Source organism: Stegostoma tigrinum, chromosome 7, assembly GCF_030684315.1.
Source record: "Stegostoma tigrinum isolate sSteTig4 chromosome 7, sSteTig4.hap1, whole genome shotgun sequence".
In the NCBI taxonomy this organism is placed as follows: Eukaryota; Metazoa; Chordata; class Chondrichthyes; order Orectolobiformes; family Stegostomatidae; genus Stegostoma; species Stegostoma tigrinum.
Window position 1 is genome coordinate 60477785 of NC_081360.1, and position 18702 is coordinate 60496486.

Genomic DNA, 18702 nt, shown 5'->3' on the forward strand with positions numbered 1-18702 from the left:
TCAGTGGATGTGATCTGTTCAGATTTCCAGAAGGTTTTTAACAAAGTGCTGCACAGGAGTTTGCCAAATAAGATAAGACCCATACTGTTAGAGGTAAGACATTAACATCAATAGTGGATTGGCTGAGTGGAGGGGGAAGAGTGGGAGAGATAAAGGTGGCTTTTTGAGGATGGCAGCTGGTGACGAGTGGAGTTCCATAAGGATTGGTGTTGGGACCAAAACTATTTACATTATACATTAACTATCTGAACAAAGGAACTGAGAGCATTGTTGCTACGTTTGCAGGTGACACAAAGAAAGATGCAGTTATATCTGCAACTCTCTTGTAATCTCTTCAGCCTTGAAACTGCTCAACCATGTCCTGAAGCAAACCAGGTACCTGTCCGTCTTCCCTGGACTGACCTATCCCCTCCCTACCTCCCCACCTATACTCTACTCTCCACCTATCTTCTTTTCTCTCCATCTTCGGTCCACCTCCCCCTCTCTCCCTATTTATTCCAGAACCCTCACCCCATTCCCCTCTCTGATGAAGAGTCTAGGCCCGAAACATCAGCTTTTGTGCTCCTGAGATGCTGCTTGGCCTGCTGTGTTCATCCAGCTTCACACTTTATTATCTTGGATTCTCCAGCATCTGCAGTTCCCATTATCACAAGATGCAGTTATAAGTAGTTTTGAGGAAGTGAGCGGGCTTCAGAAGGATTTGGATAGGCTATGAGATTGGACAAAGGCATGACAGATAGAATACATTATGGGAAAGTATGCAGTTGTGCACTTTCAAACTGGGGAAAGGCCTGAGAAATCTGAAGCACAAAGGTACTTGGGAGTTCTAGTTCAGGATTCTCTTCAGGTTAACAGGCAAGTTCAGTTTGTGGTTAGGAAGGCAAGTGCAATGTTAGCATTCATTTCAAGAAGGCTAGAATGCAAGAGGAGAAATGTACTACTAAGGCTGTATGATGCTCTGATCAGATTGCATTTGCAACATTGTGAGCAGTTTTTTGCCACTTACGTAGGGAAAAATATGCTGTGGTTGGAAGGGGTCCTGAGGAGATCTACAAGAATGCTCCCAGGGATGAAGACCTTGTCATATGAGGAGCAGTTGAGGACTCTGGATCTGTACTTACTGGTGTTTAAAAGGATGTGAGGGAATCTAATTGAAACTTGCAGAAAATTGAGCAACCCGGATAGAGTGGATGTGGAGAAGATGCTTCCACTAGGAGGAGAGGCTTGAGACCTAAGGACACAGTCTCAGAGTGAAATATAAGACCCTTTAGGACTAAATTGAAGAGGATTTTTTTCAGCCAGTAGGTGATGAATTTGTGGAACTCAATGCCGCAGAGGACTGTGTAGGCCAGGTTATTGAGTGTATATAAGACTGAGAAAGACAGGCTCTTGCTTGATAAGGGGATCAAGGGTTGCAGGGAGAACGTTGGAGTATGGGGTTCCTATTTGTGGTATCTCATGGAACGTCATGCTGTCCATCCACCCTACATGGCCCACCATAGACTCCATGTCACCTTTCCCCACCATGGCACCTCATACCCTACATCTCAACTAGTACCATGCTGTTTAGCTCCAATGGCTTGTATCTTCATGCCAACCCCTATCCCCTAGTGCCAATCAGTGCCATCTTCTGTCAGCCACTCACTGCACCATCCTTTGCCCTTATACGCTCCATGCCCTTATACTCTCCATGTTACCAGACGTCTGGAACTATACTTGGATGAAAAAAGTTCTAAATGCCTATAAAAGACTTCACTATATTAGAAAAACACCCATTCATAGAGGTATATTTAACACGTTTTAATCCCTTCAAGAACTAGATTCTTCATAAAAGGGCAAATATTTGTTTTTGTGACCTGATATCAAAAAAAATTCTAATACATTTATAACCGCTTGGACCAGTCAAACTGAGCTTACAGGTGACTCCTAGTACAAAATATTACTTATCCTGTGATGATGGACTTTATTTTTTATGAACCGCACAAGAGTGAAATACAACCTGGCACCCAGCGTAAATGTTACTAATAGTTCAGGTACAGAACTTCCAGATTCAGGGCTCCCACTCTAATTTGGTTAAGATACAGAGCCCTTCAATCCTTGTGAAAATTCAGGCATTCACCTCAATATTGCTCATGTAGTTTCAAGTGCATAAGGCTGACTTTCTGATCAAATTTCATTGGGAATGTATTCTGCATCATTAAACAAACATTTGCTCTCACTCGTTGGAACATGAATGTATCAGGAATTGCATTGTTCCTGAAGCAAACAAGAAACTTTATTAACGATAACAAAGTGTGGAGCTGGATGAACACAGCAGGCCAAGCAGCATCTCAGGAGCACAAAAGCTGACGTTTCGGGCCTGGACCCTTCATCAGATGAAGGGTCTAGGCCCGAAACGTCAACTTTTGTGCTCCTGAGATGCTGCTTGGCCTGCTGTGTTCATCCAGCTCCACGCTTTGTTTTCTTGGATTCTCCAGCATCTGCAGTTCCCATTATCACCAAGAAACTTTATTAACTCTTTTTGATGCTTTTGGATGCTTTCACTGAACCAGGAAATTGCTTTATTGTGCACAATGGTGAACAGTCGCACCATCACCAATATAGAAACGTTCTTCATGAAAAATGATTTTAATTTGAAGAAACATCTTTTTGTGATCCTTAACAGATATGAATTTTGTTGAAGAAATGGAGTTTGAAATATCATGTTCCATTAGCAAATGCAGCTTTCAAATTAACTCAGATTAAGCAGCTTCAAAACTGACTGGTTTTTAATCCCATTTATGTTTGTTCATGCTTTAGCTCACAGGACAAATTCTGTTCACTGTATTTCAGTTTATGCATGGCCTTGTTTGAGGATAAACTATATTATAAATACTAAGTGGATTGTTTCAGTACTCTTCATTGGAATGCAAACTAGGACAAGGAGCATGTTGTAAACCATGTGGGATGTCTTTTCCTCATTTTAGATTTTTTTTCATTTCTTCCATGTGATGTGAGCACCATTGGCAAGAGTGGCACTTGTTGCCCATCCTTAATTGTCCTTGAGAAGATGGCAGTGAGCCACCTTTTTGACTTGCTGTAGCCCTGTACAGCTTAGGAAGGGACAGTCAGGATTTTGACCCAGAGACAGTGAAGGAATGTTGAAATAGGGCAGGATTTTATGGGGCCTGAATGATGGGAAGTGGACTGTGGGGAGATTTTGGGCAGGTTTGCCCGAGAAGCAAGATGGGGAACAACTTGATGTATCTTTCATGTATCTGCTACATGTCATAGTCTGTTTCTCACTAGGCAGCAGCTTGTCGCTTATTAGGAGGGATTGTTGCTTATCAATTGCCTTATTAACTGCAGTTTAGCATCATTAATATGAAGCTTCCTACCTCAGCAAACACATTGAAGAAACTAGACAGCAAGAATTCTTGACCTGGACATCGCAGTGGTATGTAACTTTATCTTGCTGTTGGCTGTGAAGAGCCTCCATGTAGCTCGGCATTAAACAGCTTCTGATGGCACAATTCATGGGCACCAGCTGCACACGCCCCTTGTCCATGGGCATTGGCATTTGATATTTCCCAACCCCTCACAACCCTCATGGTACCTTTCTGATGCACTTTTAGAGCTGTTAAGAAGCACAGAGCTGCATTACCAAGTAGCACTGAAAGACTGCTGGAAGGACATTTTGAACACAGATTCAGACCTGGCTGACTAATTGGATTAGGCTGTTTCTCAGGGTGTCTTGCTTGCTTTCTTAGCATTTGCTCACTTAGTGCCCACCTGCATGCTTGTAGAATTCACGCCTTGCCTTGAGATATCTTGCCATGCTGTGCCATGCCCATTTGCACATTGATGCTTCAGCCAGCATCAAAAGGTTATCAATGTTGCATTGTTGACATGCTCATTAGCACAGACAGGCAGGCTTCTGTCGTGCTTATCCCAAGGGATATTTCAGGGCGTTTCGGGGTTGGCGGGGGGAAGCTTGTTGTATGGCATGCAGATGTCAAGCTAACACTTACAACATGTGCCAGCACGACACGCATTTGGCATGTTTATTCAAGCCAATTGTCACGGGGGCTAGTCCTCAGTTCAGCCAAGGGGGAGTGGAGTGGGATGCTGTTGTCAGTCAAGAGTTTAGACTGCACATTACCTTCAGGGCATAGCTGCAGTCAGTCGCCTGTTCGGGTTGGACATGGTTAATAAATGTGTCATTATCGTGTCATTAATGACTATTATCTAAGGAGTGGCAATGATCAGTCCTATAGAGTGATCATAAGCGGTCATGCAAATTGCAACCTGTCAGCACGGAGCTGCAAAATGAGTGGTCAAGGGCCCAGTCCTTCATGCCTAGGGGGTGCTTGTCAATGTCAGTCAGAAATCCGGGGTAAATACATTTCTGAGTATTCCTGAGTTAATTGTTGATTTGGGTGCTAGTTCAATGTAGTATGACTCCACATTAAGGAGAATGGGGGAAATCGTCACTCAGGGTAGAATGAGACATAAAGGGAGATGGCAGTTCTGGGGTGGTACGTAGCGACTGAGCAGCGTACAGTTCTGTCACTGTCTACCATGAGCTATATTCCCTGCCTCTACTTGCCGTTCTCTAGATGTGACATGCAACTGGAAAGTGACTGGGGCAACACCCATGTGGACAGAGTAGTGTCAGTTCAATGGGCAAAAGCACAGAATTCCTGTCTTCTAAATGTTAGAAATTTGAAGGGACAAATGCAGGAACCAGGTGTTCGCAAATCTCAGCTACATTTAATTTGCAATTGTTTCTTTGTCTATTTGCATTGCATACAGCATGAATGTGTTTAGGGTACAAATATGGATCAAAGGCAATTTTTAATAGATTCATACAAGACAGAAAAGAGCCTTTAGCCCGTTGAGTCTGTCCTGCCAAAAGTACATTAAATCAATTCTAGTCCTCCTTTCTAACACTAGGCTACTGCCTTGAATGTTATGAAACATCAAGTGCTAATCCAAGTACGTTTTGAAGATTGCGAAGTTTCATTCCCAGGCATTGCTGTGGCTCCGCTTCACTGTCTTACTGAGAAGAAACTTTCCTCAAGCCCCCCTTAAACCTCCTGTCTTTCAGCTTGAAATTATACCATGTTATTATTGATCTTCCAACTAAGCGGAGCAACTGCTTTCTAGTCACCCTGTCCATGCCCTTCATAATCTTATACATCTTAATCATTTCATTTATCATTTATTATTTATTGTCATGTGTATTCAGTATAAAATGCTGTGAAAAGTGTGCCATTTGCATTAACTTAAGAAAACATTTTTAAAAAACTTAAACAGAGTCCAACATTTCCTTCTCCGCTGCAACAGTTTTGCCCTGGGTTACACCAGCCCACACATTGCCACTGCTAGGGTCTTCCTCTGGGCTACACTGGCCCACACCATGCCGCTGCCAGAGAATTCCTCTGGCCTACACCAGCCCACACCATGCCGCTGCCAGAGAATTTCTCTGGTCTACACCACCCCACACCATGCCACTGCCAGAGAATTCCTGAAGGCTACACCAGCCCACACCATGCCACTGCCAGAGAATTCCTGAAGGCTACACCAGCCCACACCATGCCACTGCCAGAGAATTCCTGAAGGCTACACCAGCCCACACCATGCCACTGCCAGAGTCCTCCTCTGGGCTACACCAGCCCACACCATGCCACTGCCAGAGTCCTCTTCAGGGCTACACCAGCCCACACCATACTGCTGCCAGAGCCTTCCTCTGGACTACACTGGCCCACACCATGCTGCTGCCAGAGCCTTCCTCTGGGCTACACCAGCCCACACCATGCTGCTGCCAGAGCCTTCCTCTGCGTTACACCAGCCCACACCATGCCGCTGCCAGAGCCTTCCTCTGGGCTACACCAGCCCACACCATGCCGCTGCCAGAGCCTTCCTCTGGGCTACACCAGCCCACACCATGCCAGTGCCAGAGTCCTCCGCTGGGCTATACCAGCCCACACCATGCTGCTGCCAGAGCCTTCCTCTGGGCTACACAGGCCCACAGAATGCCACTGCCAGAGTCCTCTTCAGGGCTATACCAGCCCACACCATGCCGCTGCCAGAGCCTTCCTCTGGGCTACACAGGCCCACAGAATGCCACTGCCAGAGTCCTCTTCAGGGCTACACCAGCCCACACCATGTTGCTGCCAGAGTCCTCTGCTGGGCTACACCAGCCCACACCATGCCACTGCCAGAGTCCTCCGCTGGGCTACACCAGCCCACACCATGCTGCTGCCAGAGCCTTCCTCTGGTGTACACCAGCCCACACCATGCCGCTGCCAGAGCCTTCCTCTGGGCTACACCAGCCCACACCATGTTGCCACTAGGGGCCCACTCCATGCGGAAGCGAGAGTCCCACTTCAGCCCTCACAGCCTGGCTGACTCAATAGTCACGCTGCCTCAAACAATACTGCTGCTGCTCTGGAGCCCGTCGAAGCCACCTTCCTGCTGAAGAATTCACTTTGTCAGGTATGTTTGAGGAAAAACTAAATAAAACTGAGAAAAGAAGAAAAGGATAAATGAAAAAGAAGAAGAAACAGCAGATGAAGAGGACAAGTCTGAGCACAGGAGCCCAGATGCTGCTTGCTCTGTTACCACCATCTTACTGAAGCAGGTTCTCCCTGTAATCTTTTTTGTTCCAAAGAAAACAACCTGAGTTTATTCATAACCTGAGTCATAGCTAAGATTCTCCAAACCAGGCATCATCACATCCTGGTGATTCTCTGCAGCACCCAATCCAGTGCAATCGGATCCTTACTATAGTGCATTGTTCGTAAGCACTTGAAGGGTTGGTTGTGAAAACGTTTCAGTTCCAATGACATTATCCATTTAGATTAGTTATAATAGTCCAGGTTGTTTAATTAAATTTACACGTGGCTTTATTTACCTTTGCTTAGAAAAGAAACAAGAACAACTATGTATACTTCACAATTAGCGACTTGCTTAAAAATCCATTTTAATTTTAAATGGTCATTGTTCTGAGAAATAGATTTCATTAAAAGGAATTAATTCACAACGTTGTATATTAATAATCCTTTAATTTTTCTCAAACAGCCAGCAAATCATTGCGTCTGATTAATTAGTTGACTTGTCTGGAGGGCTTATCTTATGAAGAGAGGTTGACTGAGCTCGGACCCTTTTCATTGGAGAAAAGGAGGAGGAGAGGGGGCCTAATTGAGGTATACAAGATAATGAGAGGCATAGATAGAGTTGATAGCCAGAGACTATTTCCCAGGGCAGAAATGGCCAGCACGAAGGGTCATAGTTTTAAGCTGGTTGGAGGAAAGTATAGAGGGGATGTCAGAGGCGTGTTCTTTATACAGAGAGTTGTGAGAGCATGGAATGCGTTGCCAGCAGCAGTTGTGGAAGCAAGGTCATTGGGACATTTAAGAGACTGCTGGACATGGATATAGTCACAGAAATTTGAGGGTGCATACATGAGGATCAATGGTCGGCACAACATAGTGGGCTGAAGGGCCTGTTCTGTGCTGTACTGTTCTATGTTCTATGTTCTATGTTCTAATCCAGCTGTAGAATGTTCAAATTTTATGATGTTGCAATGTTTCAATGAAATGCTTCAAAAACATTGTAAACGTTTACCGTGAAATGAATGAAACATGTTTATCTCAGCTCGTTGCTGAAAAATGCATTTGCAATGCCCACAAACTCAGTCCCAACAGATGATGCATTCTAATTCTAATCCCCACAAATTTGCTTACTGCTCACTGTTGGTGAATAAACCTACTGACTCACAGGTCACTCGCAGTAGTCAATGTAATGCTAAATCCCACACGCATGTAGTTCATTTTCAACCTACATTTCAAGAGTGCTAATCCTCACATACACAGTCATAGCTTGATCTCAGTGAAATTGTACTCATCCTAGTCTGCAAAACTATATCTGTTCTACCAGGACCCTCCCTACTGTCCCGAGACATTTTCACATCTTGCATCTCTAAACCCTTTTGTTTCTCACAAGTGATAAGCTTCAAACACTGCGCCACATTAGGGAGGGGAGATTTACCTGGACACCGTGTTTCATGAGTTAGCCTCACCCCTTACATTAACTACCACAAATTCAGTCAGTGGTCAGGGAGAGAGTGGTGCGACTACAGGCAAGCTAGGTAGAGGAATCCAGGAGGAAGTGCTGAAGGAGCCTTCGCTATTGAACTTGGCTAACAGGTTTAAGATTCCTGTTCTATATTTGGATGAGAGTGGGGGCTTTTGGGAGGAACAGCAAACTGACCATAGCACCCTGGTGCAGGGAACCATTTGCGGGAGGGGAAAAAAGAGAAATGTAATTGTAATTGGGGATAGTATAGTAAGGGGAATAGACATTGTTTTCTGTGGCCAGGATTGAGAGTCTCAAAAGCTGTATTGCCTGTCTGGTGCCTGAGTTCAGGATATCTCATCTGGGCTGCAAAAAAACTTGGAGTGTGAGAGGAAAGATCCAGTTGTAATGGTTCATTTAGGTATCAATGATAGAGGTAGACAGAGGAAAAAGGTTCTGCTGAGGAAATATTTAGCAGCTAGGGGATAAATTGTAAAGCAGAACCAAAAAGGTAATATTCCCTGGATTATTACCTTGGCCACAAACAAATTGACACAGGCTGAACAAGATTAAAGAGGTAAATTTGTGCCTTAAAGAGTGACGTGGGGGAAACGGGTTGAAATCATGGGACATTGACACCTTACTGAGAAAGAAGGGAGTTGTTCCATTGGGCTGAATGGCCTATTTGTGCTCCAAAATGTTATGGTCTTGTGGTCTTCTCTCTTAATCCTCAATTATCATTCGCGGAATAAACAATTTTTTACTTTTAATCTTAGATAATCCTTCCATTTCACATGTTCTTTTTGGTTTAAATAAATGTATTATGTGAGGATTTACTTTGATTGGAAAGCTGCAGCATATTTGACATTCAAGTTTGCTACATGTTTTTAATAGATTATTAATTTGACGAGTGTGAGTGGGATTTTCATCTTAGAGGTGAGTAGCAGGAGATGAATAATTTCCCAGCTTGGTATGTCCTCTTGGGCAAAGGGTACCTTGACAGGATTTACCTTTCAGGTGGAAGATGCATGCTGGAATTGGGCCTATTGCCTCTCGGCAGATATCGAGCATTTGAGTGCTGAGGCAGGTTCGTTAATAGATTTTCGATGGTTCTCTGAGACTTTGTCCCAGAAGCTTTCTTCAAAATTAGGCCTAGCAGCCTGTCCCAAACCAATGCCAAAATCATATCCATGCCAACTCAGACAAACCCATGCCCCTCTACCAAAGTAGCTGATGGTGGGGGGCATGTCTGTGCTGTATGTGGTGGAGTGTTGGTGGTTCAACTGAGGCTACTGGGTAGCAGATAGGAGAGTCACAGTAGAGACAAGGGGTGTAGGGGAGTAAGATGGGTGAGAGTTCTGTAGTCACAGTCAGGTATAGGATGGTTACATGGGAGGATCTATCACAGATAATGTGAGTAATGCGAGGGATCAGAGTGGGCATGGGGATGGAAACTTCTGTAGGCTCAGGAGAGGAGAATGTGTAGGAAGACGGTTATTGTGATAAGGGTAATAGAGAGAAGTTCAAGGGAAGCATCATAGGAATGCTATAGTCCTGGTTGGCTATAGGGCTACAGTGTAATTAGAGAGAGACAAATGGAGATGATTTAACCTGGGGATGACCACACCCCAGGCAAAGGGAGTGGTTGAGAGGTGGAACCATCATGGTAACCTTGGTGCAGGAACAGAGGGGACAAGAATGTTTATGGGGTTAGTAAAATGTGATTCCCTCCATGTGATATCAAGAAATGGCTAAACATATTGGATATTGTAAAGCGTATGGGCCTTGACAATACTCCAAAAACAGCAAGGAAAACTGCGCTGCTGAACATGTCATGTTCCTAGCCAAGCAGGTCCAATTCATCTGCAACACTGACATCTGCTTCCCAGTGTGGAAAACTGATCATATTTATCGTGTCAACAAATTGCAGGATGATCAAATCCAGCCCTATCTGTCGACAAAGTGATGGAAGCTGTAGTTGGCAATGCAACATATATCACTTGCTTGAAGAATAACCTGCTCACTGAGGCTCAGGTTAGGTTCTGTTGGGGTCACTCTGCCACTGATTTCATTACAACCTGGATTAATAAATGATTTAAGCAGCTGTATTCAACAGGGGAGGAGAGGGTGATTACCCTTGATGCAAGAGCCACATTTGACCATTGTGTGGCATCAACAAGCCCTTGATATCACTAGGAATTAGGTGTGTGTGTGGGTTGGTGGGGTCTGTCTTGGTTGATTGGAGTCAGACTGATTGTTTGTGTTTGATTTATTGTTGTCACATGTACTGAGTTACAGTGAAAAGTGTTGTTTTGCGTATTATACGGGCAGATCATACCATACAAAGCGCACCAGAATAGCAGAACAGAACACAGTGTTACAGCTGCAGAGAAGGTGTGGAGAGAGAAAGATCAACATTAATGTTTGAGACATCCATTCAAAAGTTTGATAAAGGCAGGCAAGGAAGTGTTCTTGAATACATTCTTATGTGTATTCAAATTTATATATCTTCTGCCTGATGGAAGAGTGTAAAAGAGGGTATAACCAGGGTATGAGGAGTCTTTGATTATGTTGTTTGCTTTCCGTAGGCAGTGGGAAGAAAAGATGGAGTCAGTGGATGGAAGTTTGGTTTCGTGCTAGACTAGGCTGTGTTCACAATTCTCTGTGGTTTCTTGTAGTCTTGGGAAGAGTATTTGCCATACTACACTGTGATGCATCCAGATAGGATGATTTCTATGGTGTTTTTGTAAAAATTAGTCACAGTCTTTGCGGACATGTTGAATTTCCTTAACCTCTTGGGGAAGTAGAGACGTAGTTGTGCTTTCTTGACTGTCACGTCAATGTATATGGATCAGGACAGATTGTTGGTGATCCAACACTCTGTGATGTTCTCAACCACCTCCACTTCAGCAACATTGATACAGATAGGGATGTGCCCTCCACTCCGCTTCCTGAAGTCAATGATCAGCTCCTTAGTTTTGCTGATGTTGATGGAGAGATTGTTTTCTCTACACCGTGCCACGAAGCACTCAATGTCTTTTCTGTATTCTGTATTGTCGTTGTTTGAGATCCAACCTGCAGTGGTGATGTCATGAGAAAACTTGTAAGTTGAGTTAGCGTGGAATTTGGACACACAATCATGAGTGCTTAAGGAGTTTAGTAGGGGGCTGAGTATGCAGTCCTATGGTGGAGGTGGTGTGGTCACTCACTCCTATTGATTGTAGTGTACAGGTCAGGAAGTCAAGGACCCAGTTAGAGAGAATGCGGCTAAGACTCAGGTCTAGGAGTTTGTGGATGAGTATATTTGGAATTATGGCAGAAGGCAGAACTGTAGTCAATAAGGATCACAAAGGAAGATGATTGTGGTGGTTGGACATCAATCGTTTTAGCCACAGTACATCTCTGCAGGAGTTCTTCAGGCCATTGTCTATTGTTCTAGGCTGAACAATCTTCAGCTATTCCATCAATGACCTACCCTTCATGATAAGGTCTAAATTGTGGATGTTGGCTGATTAGTACAACGTTCAGCATCATGCTTGACTGCTCAGGTACTGAAGCAGTTCCTATTCAAATACAGCCAGAACATTCAGACTTGGGCTGATCTGTCAAGTAACATTTTGCTCTAAATGCTGGCCAATGACCAGTTCCAACAAGAAGTTCAGAGGAGCTTTATTATTTTGATACCTGGAATGAGTGCCTTAAATGGAAAGGCCGGGTCTGTTTCCACTTGAGTTTAGAGAAGTGTGAGGTAATTTGATTCAAACATATTACATCCTGCATAGTCCAGACTAGGTGGATTTGGAAAGGATATTTCCTCTTGCAGATGAGCCCAGAACTAGGGGACATTGCTTTAAACTTAGGGGTCACTATTTCAGGTTAGAGATGAAGAGAATTTGTTTTCCCTCATCTTGTTGATAAGGGTTCTTTCTTGGCAGCCATAGATTTCTGTTTTGTTGCATCATTCTTTTCTTCTGCTAAAATTAAATTGTATGTTTTCACCTTAATGCTGCTCGTATTGTGATTCTGTGTGTGAGCAATCTGAAGCAGTACATTTCCATTTGTGGTTTATGTGCTGCCCAGACAACATTGCAGCATCTGTGCCGTACAGCATAGTGCACATTCATGTGACCTTGCACACTTTGAAGGAAATGTGCTGGATGCCCTTTTCACAAGTAACCCTGTATCAATGCAATGTTGGATGCCACATGCACTTTTAATTTAGCACTGTTACGCTCCCGATTCATTGACACATTCTCCAGATGGGGCCAATGTCTTGCAAAGAGCCTTGTCACATGGACATTGGCAAGACGTGCAATGACTTGACAGCAGATGGTCCTCAGACAGCAGGCTTGATGAATTTAAAATTGGGTGAACGTTGCTGGTGGTTACCAGATGTGTTGCATATGATGTCTAATATTTGAGGCTGCATATGTCAGTCTGCTCAAAGTTGCCACTACTAATGATGTGATATAATAAATGTTATATCCATAGGTCTGTGTCAACCAGAACTGGTTGGGAACCAGGTATGATGCCCTTGATTTCATACAACCTCTTGGGGAAGTAGAGACGTAGTTGTGCTTTCTTGACTGTCACGTCAATGTATATGGATCAGGACAGATTGTTGGTGATCCAACACTCTGTGATGTTCTCAACCACCTCCACTTCAGCAACATTGATACAGATAGGGATGTGCCCTCCACTCCGCTTCCTGAAGTCAATGATCAGCTCCTTAGTTTTGCTGATGTTGATGGAGAGATTGTTTTCTCTACACCGTGCCACGAAGCACTCAATGTCTTTTCTGTATTCTGTATTGTCGTTGTTTGAGATCCAACCTGCAGTGGTGATGTCATGAGAAAACTTGTAAGTTGAGTTAGCGTGGAATTTGGACACACAATCATGAGTGTGTCATGTTCCTAGCCAAGCAGGTCCAATTCATCTGCAACACTGACATCTGCTTCCCAGTGTGGAAAACTGATCATATTTATCGTGTCAACAAGAAACAAGTAACAAAATGAAAATATGACACATACTTAAAGTGAAATTTAATACATACTTCCAACATGTTTTCTGTGCCAATGAAGTATTCAAATAAATGTTTTGAAAGTGCATCCTCTGAGGATACTGAGCCATCCTCATAAGAGGTGATACGTAACATTGAAATGAAGCTAGGGATGGGCTGTCTCATCTTCTCAGACATACTGGAAGGATATACTACGAAGAACAAGCTGTGGTTAAAAATATCACTTTTATCAGCAGTGTTTCAGGCATTACTCTTGTATGTCCATTTGTCATCAACAAATTGGAGGTATCCTCACTGATAAAACTCCTGTCTCTCCATCTGCACAGATTCGGTTCTGTTCTTCCCTAGCAATTTCTGCAGCCTCTCCTCAAACGGACTTAGAGTTCTCATACTGTGGGTGGCCCCCTCCAGTCATATTGTACTGCCTCCATTTATAAGCTGTTTTCTCCTGCAGACAAACTGAATGATTTGTGTCATCCTAATGATTGAAAAACACTTTATGAGCATGCATGCCTATGACGGTTTCTGAGTCCTCTCCATTAAATGTTTGACACCCACACCATCCTGCAACTGGTATAATATTAACAGCATGCAATTCCTCCCACACTTTAAATCTACCAGTTCCATCTGTTGCTGAAACTTGAAACCCAAGCTCCTGCTTGCACCCCTCTGTGCTTGCTTGTTCACACTGCTTGATACTCTTATGAGAGTCACTTTGCAATTACTACGTGATGTCACTTTAGCTTATACACTGGAGCAGATTGTTCATTCTCTTTCAGCAGTGGACACAGGCTCTTGAGCTGCTATTTCTGCAAAGGCTGCTTTGGGCAGATGGGGTGGAACAGGACATCCCATCTTTCCTAGCTGGTCTTGCTGTGAGGCTTTGCTGATTTGTGGGATTGCACATTGTCTGTTGTGAGACATCTCTGGGGAAAAAGATTCATGGGTATGGTTTTGTTCTTGTGAATGTGTGTCCAGGTGTTCTTTCAGGTATGAGGCCTTCAAACTGTAATGGTGAGTGTGACAATTTCTTGTCCAACTCCACTGCATGATCTGCAGCACTGTTCACACATTCTTACCGAATTGGCCATCTGCTCGCCCTGAGCAGAAGTGTTAGTCACTTCTGATACTGTTACCAACAGCCTCACCACCAATGCATGATCCTACTCGACAGATTAAGAATTTGAAGAAATTTAACACCTATCACATGCAGGAGTCAGAAGGAGTTCAAATTATGTAGTTCCAAGTAATTTTTAGAAGTTGTTTCGGCTTGCATTTTGGTTACTCACCATAGTGAGGATTTACTTCTGGTAATGAGATCTATAATTCGATAAAGCATTAACATTTTTCAACAGTTGCAAAATGTTATTATGTGCAATTAATGTATCCCCTGTGGTATTTTTCAAGGTTCATCGGAGCACCTGATGTACAGAATACAAAAAAAAATTAGTGTTGTCATTGGGACCTATTTATAATGCTGGTCTGATTCTCTTAAACTGCAAAATTATTTCTGTATATAGTCCAAAATTCCAGCATCTTCCCTTCCCAATTTAGTTAAACTCCATCTTCAACCGCAGTATAACAAAATCTTTTAACTCACAGTGAGCAAGATCTGCATAAATATATGTAGACAGAAATAAATACTTCTATATATAGATATGGAAATAAGTTAAAAAGCTTTAGATGCAGAGATATCGAGAGAGATGGATGGAATGTTCCCTTTAAACTGTGCAGTTGCACAGTCAGTGTTGCCGGAAAAGCTTCACACAGTTCGGCCTCTTTAAGTTGTTGCATTTGCATGGCTGCATCGCTTGCTCTCTCCAAAAAAAACACGTATTAGATAGAAATGAAATCATTATGAAAGCTGTGAAAGGAAATCCGTCTCAACTTTAGAATAAACAATTCCTTAAAATCTGAGCAGTTTAAGACCCGCGTGAAATTTATTTCCAATAATATTCGAGTAGCACTTGTATGGGGAAGATAATGGAGTAATGTTTGTACTGAACTACTGAAGCATTCTCTTTTATATTTTATCAGCAATCAATTCTGCGTCTGGATATAGGGTTAAACATTTTGGGTAAATATGCACGAAGAATTTGGAGTCTATTTTGATTAAATCATTTAAAGAATTAGCTCCACCAAATTGCAACAATGCAAATCTAGATGTAAGAGGGTCATTAGCAAAGGGACTGGAGATTTGAATTTATTTCAAAGCAATTAGGAAAAGTTTGGAGCTAAGGTTTCAGTTAATTAAGATGGAATTTTATACTTTTCAGTGCTTGTGAGAATGCAATAGTCATTTGATTTGTGTTTCTAGGTTAATTCTGTGTAAACCTTTCAGTATTTCACCATAGTGATTGCCAGCACGGCCATTGACTGTTCTCTTTGCATTGACTGCCACCTTACGTTGCTATTTTTGACGCATTGCAGTAGACTGTGAGAATGGAACAGCATATAAATGAAGTGGCATTTGTATATGAGTTAATAATGTGCAAATAAGAAGAGAATGTGCTAAATTATACACAAAATTCTGGCTAGATCGTAGAATACAGATTCATGGAACATTTGTGAAAATTTTGATTTATATAGTTGCTTGCATATCAGGTAATATAGCATTTGAGACGAATATTCATTTCAACAATCCAACTAAGCACAGTAACGCAGTTCTCGTAGATGTCAGATGAGGAGGAATTCCTTCATCCAGAGAGTGGTGATCCTGTGAAATTCTCAGCCACGTGAAGTGGTTCAGACCAAAGTGCTGGTATGCTTGCCTTTATTGGTCAGGGCATTGCGTGTAGGAGTTAGGAGGTCATGCTGCGGCTGTGCAGGACATTGGTTAAGCCACTGTTAGAATGCTATGTACAATTCTGGTCTCCCCGCTAAAGGAAGGATGTCGTGAAACTTGAAAGGGTTCAGAAGGATTTACAAGGATCAGCAATAGGGAGAGGGTGAATAGACTGGGACCATTTTCCCTGGAGCATCAGAGGCTGAGATGTGACCTTATAGAGATTTATAAAATCATGAGGGTCATGGATAGGGTAAATACGTTAGGTCTTTCCCCAGGGATGGGGGATTCTAAAGCTAAAGGGCATAGGTTTAATGTTAGGGGGAAAGATGTAAAAGGGATCTAAGGGACAACTTTTTCATGCAAAGGGTGAGCTGCCACAGGAAATGGTGGAGGCTTGTACAATTGCAACATTTAAAAGGCATCTGGATTGGTACGTGAATAGGATGGGTTTAGAGGGATATGAGCCAAATGCTGGAAAATATTTGGGATGCCAGCTTGGCATGGACAAGTTGGACTGAAGGATCTCTTTCTGTGCTGTAAATCTCTATGAATCTATATATTGAATATTTTCAAGAAGGCTATCAAAATCGTTCTTTGTGCTGAAGGATCAAAGGGTATGGGTGAACCAGGAGTATTGAGTTGGATGATCAGCCATGATCATATTAAATGCAGAAAAGCTGAATGGTCAACTCCTGCTCCAGTTTTCTATTTTCACTTCTAAAGACGGGCCACAAGAATTGAAACATTAACTCGGCTTTCTCTCCACAGATGCTACCAGATATGCTGAATTTCTCCAGCAGTTTCTGTTTTTTGTTTCCTATTTTCTATGCTCTTTTATCTGGGATATTTATTCATTAGTTGGGTGATATGCTACTTGAAGTAGATTGTGTATTCATGGCCTGTCGGGGACACAGATTACAGTGACTGAATAAGTCTTCTACTCTTCTGTCAGGCTACAGTTCAGAGGTTGTGGAGCATGGAATATATTGATATATTGGCCAGGGAAGTGGAGCTGGTAGGATGGGGAGAGGACCTGGATGTGCCGTTTGGACCCAGAAGGCATGTTGAATTGGCAACCACTCGCCCATTATCAGCCTGCATATTGGACTCTTGCCTGTGGGCCTCTATTATCGCTGGTAGAATTAGCTGCTTAAGGGCCTCAATGTGACTGTGGTGGGCAGCTCTCCCAATGGTTCTGCCACTACTAGTAAAATGGCAGCAGGGCAGCAGATAGGCAGCAGGCCTAGGAACCATGATTTTTTTTATGGATCCCACCCCAAACCCACCTCACCACCACCTATCAATCCACCATCACAGGGACATATGACCCAGTCATTGGTGTAGGGAGGGAGGTCTTCCACAGTCTCCTTTGTGTACTTCTATTTCTTTAAGCAGAAAACAATTTGTCAGTTTTCACTCGCTGTGTAATAATGTGTAAAGCCTAACTGCAATGTGAAACATAATGCAACAATTCATGCAAACAAGAGCCATCAATAACTTGTAAACAGCAACAAAGCAAAATGAATATAATTGATTCCAAACAAAAAGCACATTTGAGCTTGTTGCTAATTATTTCTGTGTATAAAATATTTTCCGGTTGCTTAGATGGAAACTTCAAACAGGCTTACTTAAGTAGACACAAAGTTAAAGCTCATGACATATAAAGTGTTTGTCTGAATCTATAACTGGAATGGCATGTAAAAGACCAAAATAATATTATTCAAACACAAATCTTGCAGACCCTGTTTTTACTACTGTGTTCTTCTTTCAGGTGGATATGCATTTTATGAAAAAGATTCCTGCGGGTGCAGAGGCTTCAAATATTTTAGTTGGCGAACTTGAATTTTTGGATCGATCAATAGTAGCATTTGTCCGTTTGTCTCCTGCTGTTGTTCTCTCAGGAGTTGCTGAAGTTCCCATTCCAACACGGTTAGTCTCTTCAATGTACAATGCATGTAATTTTCTGGAGACCAATGATTCTTGATCTGTGTATGGGAACAACAGTTAGAAATAAAAGCAATTTAACAGACAGGTGTAGGGATATAAACAAAGATGTGTTTCTTTTCAAGTTCCAGCTGTGAAAATCCTAATAGCTTGGTAGGAAAAGGCTGATTATTATTTCTCAACCTTTTAAAGCCACTAACCTAGATTAGTAATACATCTTTAAATTACCCCAACTGAACCCTTAGAATTATTGGGCATACCTGTATGCTATCCATCCAGAGCTGTGCAATGCCTTTTGCTATACATAGGTAACATTTGAACCTGAATAGTTCGAATTGGGCCACCTGAGAATTCTGCTGAATAATTGAAGGATCTCTTTACTACTTGGCATGAGTCTACAGTGAGGAAAATTCTGAATTTGTAGTAAGTAAATTGTACTTACAAATTCTGTCAAATATTTATCATTCTCTGTTTTTATGTAGTTGCTTACATAAAGATAGAAGCAATGCTCTTTTTTTTAAAAAAGGTTGTTACTGAGATGGGGATGTTGCTGGCTGGGGCAGCATTTATTGCCTATTTCTATTTGCCCAGGAGAAGGTAGTTTTGATTTGCCCTTCTTGAACCCTGGGGTGTAGAGACACCCAGAGTATTGTTAAGCAGAAAGTTCCAGGATTTTGACCCAGTGACAATGAATGGAAAATGATAAATTCCCAAGTCAGGATTGTATGGGGCTTGGAAGTGGATTTGCAAATGGTAGTGTTCCTATGTATCTGCTGCTGTTGTTCTAGGTGGCAGAGGTCTCTGATTTGGAAGTTTCTGTTGGAAGAGCCTTGGTGAGTTCTTGCAAAGTGTGTTGTAAGGCAAAAAAAAAACTTATTTGAGCTATTCA

General features: G+C 42.6%; 1 protein-coding gene across 5 annotated transcripts in view; it reads left to right on the forward strand.

Moving 5' to 3' along the window:
- Positions 1-18702, forward strand: part of slc4a10a (solute carrier family 4 member 10a) — a 265329-nt gene that overhangs the window by 126023 nt on the left and 120604 nt on the right. For all 5 annotated transcript variants that reach the window (XM_048534170.1, XM_048534165.1, XM_048534168.1 and 2 more), the window contains one exon: positions 17641-17798. In XM_048534170.1, coding sequence (XP_048390127.1) covers positions 17641-17798 — 158 coding nt within the window. The remainder of the gene's footprint in view (positions 1-17640; positions 17799-18702) is intronic.